The 14,573-nt window shown below is 42.3% G+C and overlaps 1 protein-coding gene across 1 annotated transcript in view; it reads right to left on the bottom strand.

Moving 5' to 3' along the window:
- SV2C (synaptic vesicle glycoprotein 2C) overlaps positions 1-14,573 on the bottom strand; it is a 277,413-nt gene that overhangs the window by 133,027 nt on the left and 129,813 nt on the right. The window contains exon 4 of the mRNA XM_037801846.1: positions 11,662-11,813. Coding sequence (XP_037657774.1) covers positions 11,662-11,813 — 152 coding nt within the window. The remainder of the gene's footprint in view (positions 1-11,661; positions 11,814-14,573) is intronic.

Genomic DNA, 14,573 nt, shown 5'->3' with positions numbered 1-14,573 from the left:
ACTTATAAGTCACCTATACCTCATTAAAATACTAAAAATCACACCCATCATCATATTAAGTCCACTATTTTTCTTACATACATTCTGTGGCTAAGCATATAATTAATCTGTACATTCTCAATAATTAGATCATCTCTAGCCCTGTCTTCTGGAGCCACTGTACTCATTATCCTAAAACCTGCCCATCTTTTGGTACTACAAAACTATCAGAGTTACTGCAGTTCAGGGAGACAGATTTTTAGGTTGATAAGCCATCTGATCTTCTGCTTTGCACTTAGCAACAAACTCTTTCTCTCCTTGAAAACCCAGTATCTCAGGAATTGGTCATTTGAGAGCACTGAGCAGAGAACACTTTTGATCAGTATCAGTAGAATGTCTGTGTATAGGTCTATGTCATTTTATAACATACACAGATTCAGGTAACCACCTCCCCAGTCAAGATACAGAACAACTCCATCACCACAAAGTTCTCCCTTGTGCTCCCTGTTTATACTCTCACCTACTCCCCTCCCACCCCCCACCATGCCTAACCCTTGGCAACCACTCTTTGTTCTCTGTCTCTATAATTTTGTTATTTTTAGAATATTATATAAATAGAATCACATGATGTGACTTTTTGAAATTGGCTTTTTTCACTCAGCAAAATGCCCTTGAGCTCCATTCAAGGTGTTGCTAGTATCAGTTGTTTGTTTCTTTTTATTACTGAGTAGTATTTCATGATATCTGGTTGTTTAACCATTCAACTATTTTAGGATACTCATTGTTATTTCCAGTTTAGGGATATTAAAGTGAACTTGTGAACAATCATCTACAGGTTTTTGTGTGGATATAAGTTTTCATTTCTCTAGGATAAATGTCCAGGAATGTAATTGTTGGGACATAGGTGTATGTTTAGATTTTTAAGAAACTGCCCAACTTATTTTCTGGAGTGACTGCACCATTTTGCATTCCCACCAGCAGTGTATGAGAAATCCAGTTTCTCTGCATACTCACCAGCATTTGGTATTACCACTATTTTTCTTTTTTTTTTTTACTAATTTATTTTCATACTATAAAATTTGTATTCACTGTTCTCAAGGCAAACCCCAATGCCAGCAGCTCTTGTAGTAGTCACCTATATCTATAGTAAATGAAACCAACTATTTGATCAAGTTCTTCCTGATTCATGGGAGACCTAGTCTGCTAGTCTGGCTGGGGACTCACTTTTGCTTTGAGAGCAACTCAGGGGTCTATTTAACTGTTATCTGAAGATCTAGGAAGTCTGGTTCACTCCGAAATGCTTCAGATGATTGACATGAGGCAAGATTCTCTAAAACCTTGTACTCACAATCCTGGAAACCAACATGAAAAGGCCACACTAGCCCAACTACACTCACCTTCATATCAGCCCTGGGATGCTAGGGCAAGAGGCTCAGATATTCTCTCTAACACACAGTGTGTGCTAAGCACCTCAACAGAATGAGGGCTTTGGGGTACCTTGTCTATCTTGTCATGTTTGGGTAATCATGATTTAATAACAGTAAGTGGTGCACGTAAGGATTGCAAGAAAACAACTCCTTCCTGTGACTTTTGAAAAAAAGAATCAAATCAATATAAAACCTCCTTGATGCACTGGAAACTGAGGCTGTAAAATGTGGGTTAATTTTGCTTAAACTGAAAGTGTTTTCCTGGGATATGGGTGTTGAAATCTGGAGTTTGCTGATTGGCCATGGCAATCATTTAAGGAATTATTCCCTTGGTTCTTGCCTGTTTTCTGAGCCTGATTTTCCAGCCTTCCTGACCATTCTGTGAGCCACCCAACAATCTTCCAATAAATTCCTGCTCTGGTTGAGTTAGCCAGAGTTGCTTTCCATTACTTGCCTCCCAAACTCTGCCTAATAGTAGGGCCGCACTTAAACTCTAGATTATGAAATGTATACGCCTTCCTAAAAGATTTTCCAGAGAAAAAGAAAGAGATGGTGCAGCGGAGATGGCTAGTTGCCTCCTAATATCCACTCTATTCTGAATTTTATTCTCCTTTCTGTTTGGAATAGAAGACTCTTTTTAATTTCCAGGACTTCCCTTGCAACTAGTTATGAACATGTGTTGAAGTTCTGGCAAATGAGATTAAGTGGGACTTCCAGAAAGGTTCTGCATGGGAGGACAGACATGGCCTTCACATGCTTCCCACTTTGTGCTGCCTAGAATGTGGGCCTGATAGTTAGAATGTGCTAAGAATGGTGGAACAGCAAGATAAAGGATTTGGGTCTTTAACAACCGCGGAGCTACCATATAGCCCTGGACTACCTCCATCCAGACTTCTTTTATGTATTATAAAATGAGCTTGTATCTTGTTTGTGTCTCTGTTAATTTGGGCTTCTTTTATATGCAGTCAATCTTAATCTACACTAATACAAATGGTGAAGAAATGGAATGTGGGATTCTAGGTGTGGGGGGTAGGGGTGGGCATGGGGAACCTAGAGCCAGTGATTTCTAGGAGTCAAAAGAAAGTATTAGTTGGATTCAAAAGAAAGTCTGAGTTGATTTCTAGTCCCTATGCTCATGTCTACTTCAGAATTGTGGTAGCTACTAGACCTGTCACAAGATCTTGTTACTAAATATGCTAATATAGTTTGATAACTGTATTTTGGTACAATTGGTTTCATTTAGAATCCTACGTATTTCATTTTATGCATTTAAACCATTATTCTGACAAAAAGTCTGCAGGCCTCATCAGGCTTCCTGAAGGATGATGGCTGCAAACCCGAACCCTACAGTGTCGCCGAGCTGTGTTGGTGGCATAGGAGGATTAAGTTCTCCACTGCAATGCAAGAGGAAGAACTGCCACATTTTAAAGCCTATTTCCCCATTTTTAGATAATGTGTATAATGTGCCTGGACACAGAGGGCTCTCACCTAATGACGAACTCCCTCTCCACTAACTGGTGAGCTAGAATGGAAGAGTGAGGTAAGTCCCGAGCCCTGTGTTAACCGACTGAACTGATCACGGAAGAGGCAGCTCCTCTTCAATACACAAACCTCAAGGGCCGGCATGAGAATATTGAAAAGTGCCTCCCAGAACTGTGCAGAACTCATGATCCCTTAAGGAAGGAAACATACTTCTTTGGAGTCTGTGGGTCGCTACCTGTCTTATGGGCATGTTTCCCCATGGGGTGTTTATTACTCCTATTAAATAGTGAGGACTTGCGCATAGAATGTGGGGCAGAGATTGAGAGGGAGGCTGGGGGTGGGGGGGAGAGCTGCCTTCCAAAGCACTTGCTTCTTGATACTATGAAAAATGCAGCAGACTTGCTAAAAGAAATGACTGTACACTTAAACCATAATAATGCCTTTATTTAGCCTATGTTCATTTCTTAAGCCTTTAAAGTATCTTATTACTGCATGGGGAAAACTGAGCAACAGAGTGAAGGAAATCTGTGGCCAAGGGTCATTTTGTTGAGATGAAACATAGGACCAATTCTCAAATGGAAAAATTAATAAATCATTAAAATGTATATAGATGTACCAAAGTGATTACCCTTGCAACATCTTCCTCTGACACATAAGCATAAAGACTTCAGGGCTGTGACATTTGGTGAAATATGGCAAAGCTGGGGGCCAGGGCATCAGGGTCACCCCTTCATCTGCTTGTCCTGGCTGGGCCTGGTGAGTGGGACCCTGGCTATCATTTTAGGCCTCCCACTGCCACCCTGGAGTGGGCACAGAATGCTTTGGCATGTCTCACAAGTCCTATTCCCATGCCAGTCCCCCTCTTCTCCATCCCCACAACCTTCAAATGATAGGCAAAGATCTGGAGAAAACCTTAGTTATGAAAAAATGAAAAACATCTTTCTAACATTCTAGTCCTTCTTCCTTCCTCCACCTCCGCTGTAGCCCCATCCATGGAAAGAGAAAACTACACTTGATGAACATCTGTGCCAGGCTCTGTGCTAAGTAACCAATTTTTGAATGCAGCCCTTTAATACAGCAACCCTAAGAGGTGGTGATCTTAGTACTATGCCCATTTTCTAGATGAGGAAACTGAGACCAGAGAGCCTCAGTAACTGTCCTAAAGGTGAGAAAGCTAAAGAATGGCAGAGCTGGCTTGGAAGCAGGGCCTATGTTATGGATTAAAAAATATCCCCTGCAAAAATATGTTCCAGTCCTGTGGTGGACTGAATTGTGTACCCCAGTTTGGACATGTTCTTGGTCTAGGTCCACATTCTGGTGGGTGTGGGCCCATTGCAAATAAGATCTCCTCAAGATGTTTCTTCAGTTAAGGTGTGGCCCAGCTCAATCAGTTTGGACTGTCATCCTGATCACTGGAGTCCTTATAGGCAGAGTGAGAGTCAGACGGTGAGAGAAGTCAAGAGAGGCTGCCATGTGCATTGCCACGTGGCAGAAAAGCCAAGGACCAAGGCTCACGGGCAGCCAGCCCCAGAACTTCTGGGAGAAAGCATCGCCTTGATGATGCCTTGATGTGGACTTCTCCTAGCCTCAAAACTGTGAGCCAATAAATTCCCATTAAATTTTAAGTTAACCCTTTGCATACTATTTGTTTAGCAGCCCGGATACTAAAACAAGTCTTAATACCAGTTCTGTGGATGTGAATTCAATTGTAAACAGGATCTTCGAAGAGCATATTAAGATGGAGGCCAAAATGAATCAAGGTGAGCCTTAATCCAATATCACTGGAGTCTTTAGAAGTACAGAAAATTTGGACAAAGTAGTAAGAGTGAGGAAGAGACAGAATGAGACAGATAGCCATGGGATGGAGGTAGAGATTGAGTTATGGATTGTCTGCAAGCCACCACTAGAGTCCCAAGGGCTTTGGAAAAAGCATGGCCTGCCAACCCTTGGTTTTGGGCTTCTAGCCTCCAAAACTGAGAGACAATAAATTCTTATGGTTTAATCCAACCAGTCTGTGGTATTTTGTTGTTGCAGCCCTGGCTGTAATATAGACAGCCTATATTACAGAAAACCTGATGCTGTTAACCACTCCAGGGCCTTTGACATCTTAGTGTTGAGACAGAGCATGGCTCAGGTGCTGCCCATGTAACACACAGGGTCAGCTGGTGGTAATACCAGTAGGTTAGGGTCATCATGCTCTTGTTCTTTCTTCCTAGGGAGGGTGGCATCATGACCTTGAAGACAGGCCTTTTCTATAGTATGTGCCCCCTAAATATTAATTCATCCAACAAAAAAATGAAGAGAGGGTTCTTCTTCACAGAGTTTCAGGAAGTCAATGTCTTACCGTATTATTTTTACTTGATTCTCTCTCATTATCTTAACTTTTATCCAGTTTTTTCTTTCCTCTGTCTCCTCTGATATTCTCACACTTTAGTCAAAGTTCAGGCACTGTTCCAGTTTGCTAATGCTGCCATTTTGCAAAACACTAGAAATGGATTGGCTTTTATAAAGGGGGGGTTATTTGGTCACAAAGTTATAGTCTTAAGACCACAAAGTGTCCAAGGTAAGGCATCAACAAAGTGTGCCTTCACTGGAGAAAGGCCATTGGCATCCAGAAAACCTCTGTCAGCTGGGAAGGCACGTGGCTGGTGTCTGCTTGCTCCCAGGTTGCATTTCAAAATGGTGTTCTCCAAAATGTTGCTCTTGGGGGATTTTGTCCTCTCTTAGCTGCAGCTGCTCTTCAAAATGTCACTCTCAGTTGCTCTAAACCTTTCTGTTTGTCAGCTTGTTTATATGGCTCCAGTGATTTAATTCAGACCCACCCTCAATGGGTGGGGTAACACCTCCATGGAAATTATCCAATCAAAGTCTTGCCCACAGTTGATTGAGTCACATCTCCATGGAAACACTCATTCAAAGGATTCTAATCTAATCAACACTAATATACCTGCCCCCACAAGATTGCATTAAAGAATATGGCTTTTTCTGGGGGACATAATATATATAAACCAGCACAGGCACTTTAGCTCATTCTTCCTCTTTTCCTGTAGTTTCTGAGCTCACATTCAGGGTGCTCTAACGAAGTCCAGGTATCTAATATAGGATATTAATCTGATAGCAACAACAGCTACCATTTTGAGCACTAATTATGCAGTGGATGTTCTAACATGATTATTACACTTAGTCCTCACCATGTGCTAGCTAGGAAATTGGGCCAAGAGAAAGTGAAAACTCCCACACCCAGAAGTGGTAGGACTGAGACTCAAAATCAGCTGTCATGCCACACTTCTTCCCTTGGCTCCAGCATCTTCTGTCCTGTGAACAAATGATGATAACCCCCTTCCTTGTCTCTTTCCTCAACTAGACAGCTATTCATTCAAATACCCCCAGTTTCACAATTAGGGGGAAGGAATGTATGAACTACACCCATTTTGTAACCAAAGTAAGTAGAGGCATATTGATAATTCAAGACAATCTCAGGAATATGTGCATTTTTAAGCCCTGGCATCCACTGTGGCTGGAGGGATGGGATGGGTGGGCTCTGGCTATGCAGCATCTCCACTTGGCCCTGAAGAGGTCTACAGTGATGGGTGGGCCAGAAAAAGGGGCAGTTCTAGGTTGTGAGGGCTGTACAGTGCTGGGGGCTTTAAGAGATGAGACATTTCTGAGCTAAAAGGAGAACCTTCCCGTTTAGGTAATTGAATGTCCTTGCTACACACTGTAATGCACCATAGCAGGGGAGAACCCTCATCTGATGCACAAGTGAATTTACAAGAGAAAATGATGACAGAGGGTTTAATGGAGCAGACAGTGCCGCAATACAGCCGCAACACCAAACCCTGGGCTTAAATGAACGCTCTCAGCCGAGGAGGAAAATTGCCTAAGATTCAGCGCCTAGTTCCCATTTCCTCCCCTAAGGCTATAATGGAAATGATATATTTCCATTAAATGCTGACGTGTTCTGATTACCACAGAGTGGGGGGAGAGGGACGAACGGCTGAAAGACAACCTTTACATCTGAACTATCTGTTCTCGAAAATATTGCTTGTTCTTATGTGAACTGGTAGCAAATTCCTCTTGTGGGTCAGAAGTCTGCAGGCTTGAGAATGGACTTGGGGTCAAGAAGGGTCTCAGCTGTTGCACGTAGCCTAATTCCTGAGGACAGGGCATTTCCGTCTGGGTTGCTGTTCTCCCTCCCTTCCTTGATCTAGTGGGACTGCTCTTTGCTACAGGGGAGAAGCAAATAGCCCAGCAGCTCCTGTGTGGAAGGAATCGGTCACAAGGAAGGTGGCTGCAGGGAGGTGGGTGCCTGCCGTGAGGACATGCAAGTACTCTGCCTCCCAAGGTCTTGTCTGAACACAATGAGGCAATATTACGCTGAGAACCTTCAGCTGCAGGCAACTTCCTGTCTCTTGGGAAATTTTCTACCCCTAGAGCATTGATGTGAAGGGAAAGCACTATCATTATCAGGTGCTCATAAAGAAATGGGGCCTCAGCAGGTCAGGTTGACCCCACTGTCCATCACAAACTCCTGGCCACTGCCCATGCTCAACTCACCAGCCCTTGGAAGCACCCTTTTTGATGCCGTCTAATTTCGTAGGAATCCTTCCAGATCGCACAGATCTCCCAGATGACCAGTCCAACATCTACTTTGCATCCAAGGCTTATCTGGAGCCAGAATTCGAGTCTCACAGCATCAGACTCAGGGCTTTAAACACTGACCACAGCTCTGCCACAAAGGCAGAAAGGTGACAATCAGGAACTCAGAAGAGCTCCTCTGACCATGAGTCTCATGACTATTTGCATTGTTTTATCATTTGAAATACAATGTGGATGCCAAGGATCAGTTCCTTCCCTCCAGAGCAACTCTAGGTTGTGAGCGAAGCCAGCACCTGGCTCCGAGTCTCTTTATTATAATCCTACCCTGCCAGGTGAAAACTCAACATGCTGCTGTGCAGGTGGTACTCAAAGGTCTCCTAAATAAAAGGGATGAACAAGAACCTCACATTCTTCTTGTTTCTATGGGTTGCTGCATAATTTATACAACACGGAATTTCGCAGGGAAAATACAAAGCCTTTTTTTAGAGGCCGTGGGGAAAGTGGATGGACTTTTAACCTCTTCTCTATATTAAGCAAAATAAAAAGATGTGTCATGGAAAAGAGGTACCTTGTGGAAGGGAACAGCCTGAGCATGTCCTGTTGCCTTTCCTGTGACCCACAAGTAAACCCTGTGCTTGGGACCAGATCTGTCGGCCTGGTGCCTGGGATGGATGATGGATGTGGGCTGACTCCGACTTTGGGGTGTCTTGTTCCAAAACACATCCCCTAGCAGATAGAGATCTGCAGGCCCATCCCTTCCCACTTTGTTCTGAGAGTAGGTAAACATCCACAGAGACTGCTACATGTGTCCTGGGTGGGGAGGGCGCAGGGTCCCTCACCCACAGAACACAAGAGAGGTGGGTGCACGTAGCTTCACCTCCCTTCATTGGCTGTGGCACAATACCTACTGGCCATGGGGGCCCGATGCCCACTAGCAATGCTGACCTTGCTTTGTAACAGTGACTTTTAAATACAACCTTAAAACTATAAGCAAGCAGGAGATTGTAAATTAACCTTAAAATGTAACCTAAAGCAGCTTTTAAATGTAACCTTAAAACGGGAAGTAGGCAGGGGGTGAAAACCTTTAGTCTCACAAAAGAGCAAGATGTAAAGTCTGCAACAATATGTAAATGTAAAGTTTGCCCCTTTCACAGGTGCCACCTAGTTCCTAAAGGAAATATGAAATAACAAAATTACTGTAATTCTCCAAACCTTTGTTACATGTTAAGTAAAACGATTAATTCTCTTTGTCTAGCTCTAATGGGTTTAGCCAACCAAAGAATCAGATTTGAATTGTCCCAAACCTCCCAGATATAGATAAGCCTTTCATCTATCACTCTTGCTGCATGTTAATTAAATGATTATCTCTCTTTGTCTCTGAACCTGCATAAAAGCCAATTGAAAAAAACATTTTGAGGAGGCAGACTTGGGAAAGATTTCCCCCCTGTCTCCCACTGGTGTAAATAAACCCTTTTGCCTTCTCAGCCTGGTTTGGTGTGACTTCTATTGGCTGTGCTAAGTGACGAACCCAGATTTGGGAAGTGCCCCTTCTACAGCTTTGTCTCTTCTCTATGGGACTAAACACTGCTCCATCCAGTGCCTGTGTAAATTGTCTTTCCTGGTGATCCTGACACCTGAGTTGGAGTGGGTTGACATGTTCTTTATCCTTCACCTGCCTTGGAGGTTATAATCCACGTCTCTTCCCCCAACATATCTAGATACTGACATTAGTTTTTAAGTGTGATACTAAACTGGATGAGTGAGAGTGTGCTTTAGCCTAGATGAGATCTGCAGTGTTGAAGCTCAAAATCTTGCAGATTACTCTTTTTTTTACTCCCTCCCAGTATACAGCCCTCCCCATATACCAAGAAGTCCCAAGGGACCAGTGTACCTACAGGCTCCCGAGCTCACCTGCCAGAGGGGACAGGGAACCAAAGAATCTCAAACTGGCTGGATGTTAGAACCATCTGGGGACTTTCAAAAACTATTGGTACTTAGTGTCCACTCACAGAAAATCTGATTCAATTGATCTGGAAAAGGATCCAAGCAAGGGTATTTTGGGGGATGAGGGAGACAGTGCACTTTTATTAAAAAGTGCTTATGAAAAAGTGTAACATTCATTTAGAGACATGCAATATTTTAAGCACCCTGCCTGATGAATTTTTACAACAAAGATATAGAATATTATCTTCACCCCAGAAGTCTTGGCCCAGGATTTTTTTCACTCAATTTTTTTTATTTTGAAAAAATTAAAACTCTACAAGTTGCAAGAGCATAACAATATTTTATGTTAAGTGAATTATATCGCAATTTTAAAAAGAGCATAACAATAATTTAAAAAATCTCCCTTGTTAATGCTAATATAGAAACTGTATTGACTGAAATTTGCCATATATCTGGCTATGGAAATTCTTCAATAAAGCATGGGCAGAAGGTTTTAATATTCTATGTTACTGATTTCTTAATCAGGTCATGATTTCTCAAGGTTTATCAGCATAAAATTTAACATCAGCTTTCTTAGATCATTTAATTTTATTATATGATGATTGTTTTCTTACTTCTCATGCATTATTCATGATTCATGACATTTCCTCTTTCCAGTTATATCTGGGATTAGGTAGCCCTTTTGGCTTATAAACAAGAAATATGTGTACTTGAGAAAAATAAAGATGGGAATCATGCTAATTCTTCATGGGTCAGCTACTGATTGACAGGTGGCAAGGCAAGAGACAGAAAATCTGGAGCCATCCATGGTTAGAGAGCAGGGATGTGTGAAAGGCAAGAGACAAGCAACTGAATCCCTAGTGATGAAAAAATAAAATAAAAAAACAATCATGCCCAGGCTTGGTGGAAAGATGCAGACTGCAGAAGCCAATCTGAGTTATGAGCTAGGGAAGGCCAGCAGGAGAGATTCTGAGAGATATGACAGAAGGGAGGACTAGGAAAGAGACAACAACAGACCCAGGGCATCACGGAGCTCTGGGGAGCAAATTTGGCCAAGCCAGGAATTGTGCTCAGAGGCTGAGTCAGAGAACAAGACTGGCCTGAAGTGTGGGCTACGAGTTCCTCAGCTGCCATGTCTGGCCAAGAAGGCGAGTGGATCTCAAGTCCAGCTCATGCTGGGATGCGTGGAGGAACACTGCATCCACTTGAGGGGGTATCTTATTGCACAAAGGCTGCATATGGGCTAGTGGTGAATCTAGGAGCAATGCTGGGTAAAGCTGGACTCTGCCCAACCTCTCATCTCCCTTTTTGCCTCCTTAAATACGGTTCCTGATAATCAGTTCCTTACATGGCAACAAAGTTGCTTTTCCATTTGAAGCAGTGAGCTGAGCAGGGCATAAATTAGATGATGGATTAGACAGAGGAAGGTTCCAAGGTCCTCAAGTCTCAGATGAAGGAGGAGAATCTCCTTTTATTCCTCAGATGTGTATGTATATATAAACAAAGTACCCAGAATACCTCCCTTCTCTTTGCTTACATGCTGAATTCTATCCCTGGGTTCTCTTAACCTCTCCCTGCATTTCACTGTTGGTGGGTGAAGCACCTGGGAGCTTTGGCTTCAGAGCAGGAAAGCACCTCTCAGAACCTTGAAACTGTTAAGTACCCTGAAGTGGCAGGAATGGTAAGTATTTAAGAGTGGGCACTGACAGAGTCACCTCTTCAATTCTGCAAATTGATTGTCCATGAGGAGACAGGCTTTTTCCCACTCCTATTCCAGTGCTGCCAGAAGAGGTGGGGCTGACATAGGCTGAGCTCTGAGCTGAGCCCAGAAGGAACGAATAAATGCACCTGTGTGTGCCTGGTGGGTATGACAGTCCCAAGAGCAAATATAAATCTTGTTGCCTTATATACTGATTCTGAACTGTGTATCCTCCCAGCTCTACTTAGGTAGGGACCCCAGAGTTGATAGCACATAGGAAATGAATGAAAGTGATGGCTTTAAAAATAGAAAAATGCAACAGTATTGCCAAAAGGACCATTGGCACAATTTTACCTTATTTAATTATCTATACAGAAAAAAAAAAAAAAATCCCTGGAGAGTACGGAAGGGAGAACTATGATGATGAGAGTAATGTTCTCAAGCCAGTACTTACAAGAGAGGAATGGGATGAGAATGGAGGCAGAAGTAAAACGAGGTGACCGCCTGGCTGGTGCAAGGCCAGCCTCTTACCGTAGTGCGGGATGATGGCCCAGGCCATGGCAGAGGCGTAGATGCCGCCGATCATCCAGAACATGCAAAGCCAGCTCAGATGCTCACCCCGCTTCTCCCGGGCCAGCACTTCAGCAAAGTAGGAGAACACAGTGGGAATGGCTCCTCCGATCCTGCCAGGAGGTGGAGAGAATACATGAAATTGAGACCTGTACAGCCCGGACGAGATGCCAAAGGCAGAGCCCAGATGAAATCTAACACATGCTCATTGCAGAGACCTTCCCTAGCTCAGCATCATAATGTAGAATGCATGTTCTATCATTTTGTGACTTTAAGATTATACTCTTCATGTTTTAAGTAGGTTTGTTATCCCTCCAAGAACTTGGACCTGCAATTAAGATATGGTACCAAAAGGTGGCAGTGGTGAGCTTCTCATGCAGTTTATAAAACCTCTCCTGAGCCTCACATGGGCTTTCTGCTCAGTGTTGAATGTTCTACGTGATACCTAGTAAACATTACAGTAATTTGGTATAATCTAGTGATTATTAATTAACTCATTTTAAAAACTATGTGACGTGTCTCCTATGAAGTAGGGATTTGGAAAACAGCTTCAAACACCTCTGTGGGGCCATCTGCAGTTAGTACTCATTCACTGCTACCTCACAGCAGCTGGTCCTGCTAATTGGGCTGTGTGGACAAAGGAACACTGGAGTCACCTTCCAGATCCTCTCTGGTCTCAATTTAGTAGACATCATGGCTGAATAAGTACAATGTAAAAGGGGCACTGGCAAAATCAAACAAGGACTGTTGGTTTGCAAACCAGTAGAATGGGGTACAATGCTTCCTTCCGACCAGGGCTAGTAATGAGAGCTTTTGACCAAGTTCTGGAGAGGTGACATGAACAGTGACTTCTTCTCAGACACCCTAGGTTAAATGCTCTCAAATGAGTGTCCACAGAATAAAAACATTGTTCTAAGGAGATGGGTCATAGGTTTCATTAGCATTTCCAACAGGTCTTGACTAAAATTTTAAAACCACTGCCCCAAAGAGTAAGGTGGTTTGGAAAAACATTACTCGTTATCTTTACAAACAACTTGTGAATTCTTAAAATAACAACAAAACAACAAGATGTGTAACAATATAAGCAGGTTGTGGAAACAATATCTGGTGATATAGTTCAAAAGTATGTACTAATTCATTTATGCTCAGATTTCTGTAAGATAAATTGCTATTGCCATTTCCTATAAATTTGAGGTCAAGGAATAAAACGTGTTTATTCAGCAATAACTGATTTTTATAGCCTTTGATGTGATAAAGAAATATTGGCAAGGACCTCAGCAAATGCAATTCAGAGAAATACCATATTTGCAACAAACTGGATATACCAAATGGACCACAGGATTTATAAGATCACTCTGAAGCAACTGGCCAGGTCAAAATATGAGACTATTTCATGCATTTACCCCTGCTTAAAGTGATGCAGTAGTTATCCATTGCTGGACATGGGCATATTTCTTGGGCCAGTGATATTCAAACTGTGGGTTGTGGAATTAATTTAGTAAGCCATAAACAACATATTAAAAAAATGAAATAGGGAAGAAAATATTGAAGTGTAATCCAAGTAACAAGAATAAGTATTGTTTCATGAAACTTCTGTTTCCATTATATACATATTTATATATACCTATGTATCATGGGCCATGATAGTGACAGTGCTATCAAAAGAGTTTAAAAACCACTAATTTAAAGCATTTACATCTGTTCTTCTGGGCTATGGATGTAGTAGTTCTAGCTGAAATCCCCTAGAGGTATGACTGCACCTAACTTCAAATGCAGTAAATGGTGACTTAGCACCATTATTCACAAGAGTAGCTAACTAGGTCCTAGTCCTTTGACTAGACCCTCAAACAAGAAACAAATGCATCTGGTGGGCCATCAAAGTTGACTCCATAGCACACCAGACTTACACAGTTCTCTTGCTTGGCTTCTTGAAGCACCTGCACCATGGACAGGAAGTGCTGTTCATTGATTGATTGATTCATTCATTCATCCAAACAAAACCAATTTATTAAGAACTTATCATGAATTATGTTTATACAGGCTCTGAGTATTCAAGTTGAATAAGACATAGGCCCCATGCCTGGCTCAAATTATAGGTAATGATGCAGCAAAGAGCAAAGGTTGAGTATTTTATAAATTCATTAACCTCCCCCCTATATAAGACAAGACTCCCAGGGGAGTGAATCTCCCTGGTGACGTGGGACTTGACTCCCAGGAATGAGACTGGCCCTGGCTTCAAGGAATTGAGAATGCCTTCTTGACCAAAAGGGGGAAAAGAAAGGTAACAAAATAAGGTTACAGTGGCTAAGAGATTTCCAATAGAGTCGAGAGACTGTCCTGGAGTTTACTCTTATGCAAGCTCCAGCTAGACATCCCAAATGGCCACAGTATGCCAAGCCCTAATCAACAGTAGTCCCAAAATACCTAGGTCCCTATCTGAGACTTTATCAAAGTTTCACTCACGAAGTTTATTTTTCAGAATCTTAAAACCTCCAGAGTGTTCCTATGCCAGATAAGACCCCAAACCCACAGGCAATAGCCTGTCCAAGAACATCAACCAGATGCAGCCCCCTTCCCCATAGTGTCAATACCCCTTTTCAATATGAACAAGTTAGGGCAGTCACTGCCTAGACATCCCTGAAGACTGAGAGAGCGATTAAACCAGAAGAAGGGGTAGCAACAGGCAAGATAGGATTTAACAAAGGATTACGAACACTGCATCTTTATGTAAATATACATAAATTTTTCAGATGCTACAGTATTAGAATAGCTAGAAGGAAATAACTGAAAGGGTGGAACTGTAACTCATAGCATTCTTTGAAATTTGCTCTCTAACTGCTTGTTAAATTGTACTTTGAAAGTTCTCACTTTTC

The sequence above is a fragment of the Choloepus didactylus genome, chromosome 13 (assembly GCF_015220235.1).
Source record: "Choloepus didactylus isolate mChoDid1 chromosome 13, mChoDid1.pri, whole genome shotgun sequence".
NCBI lineage: Eukaryota > Metazoa > Chordata > Mammalia > Pilosa > Megalonychidae > Choloepus > Choloepus didactylus.
Note: the sequence above shows the minus strand (reverse complement) of the source record. Positions and strands in the feature narration are given on the sequence as shown.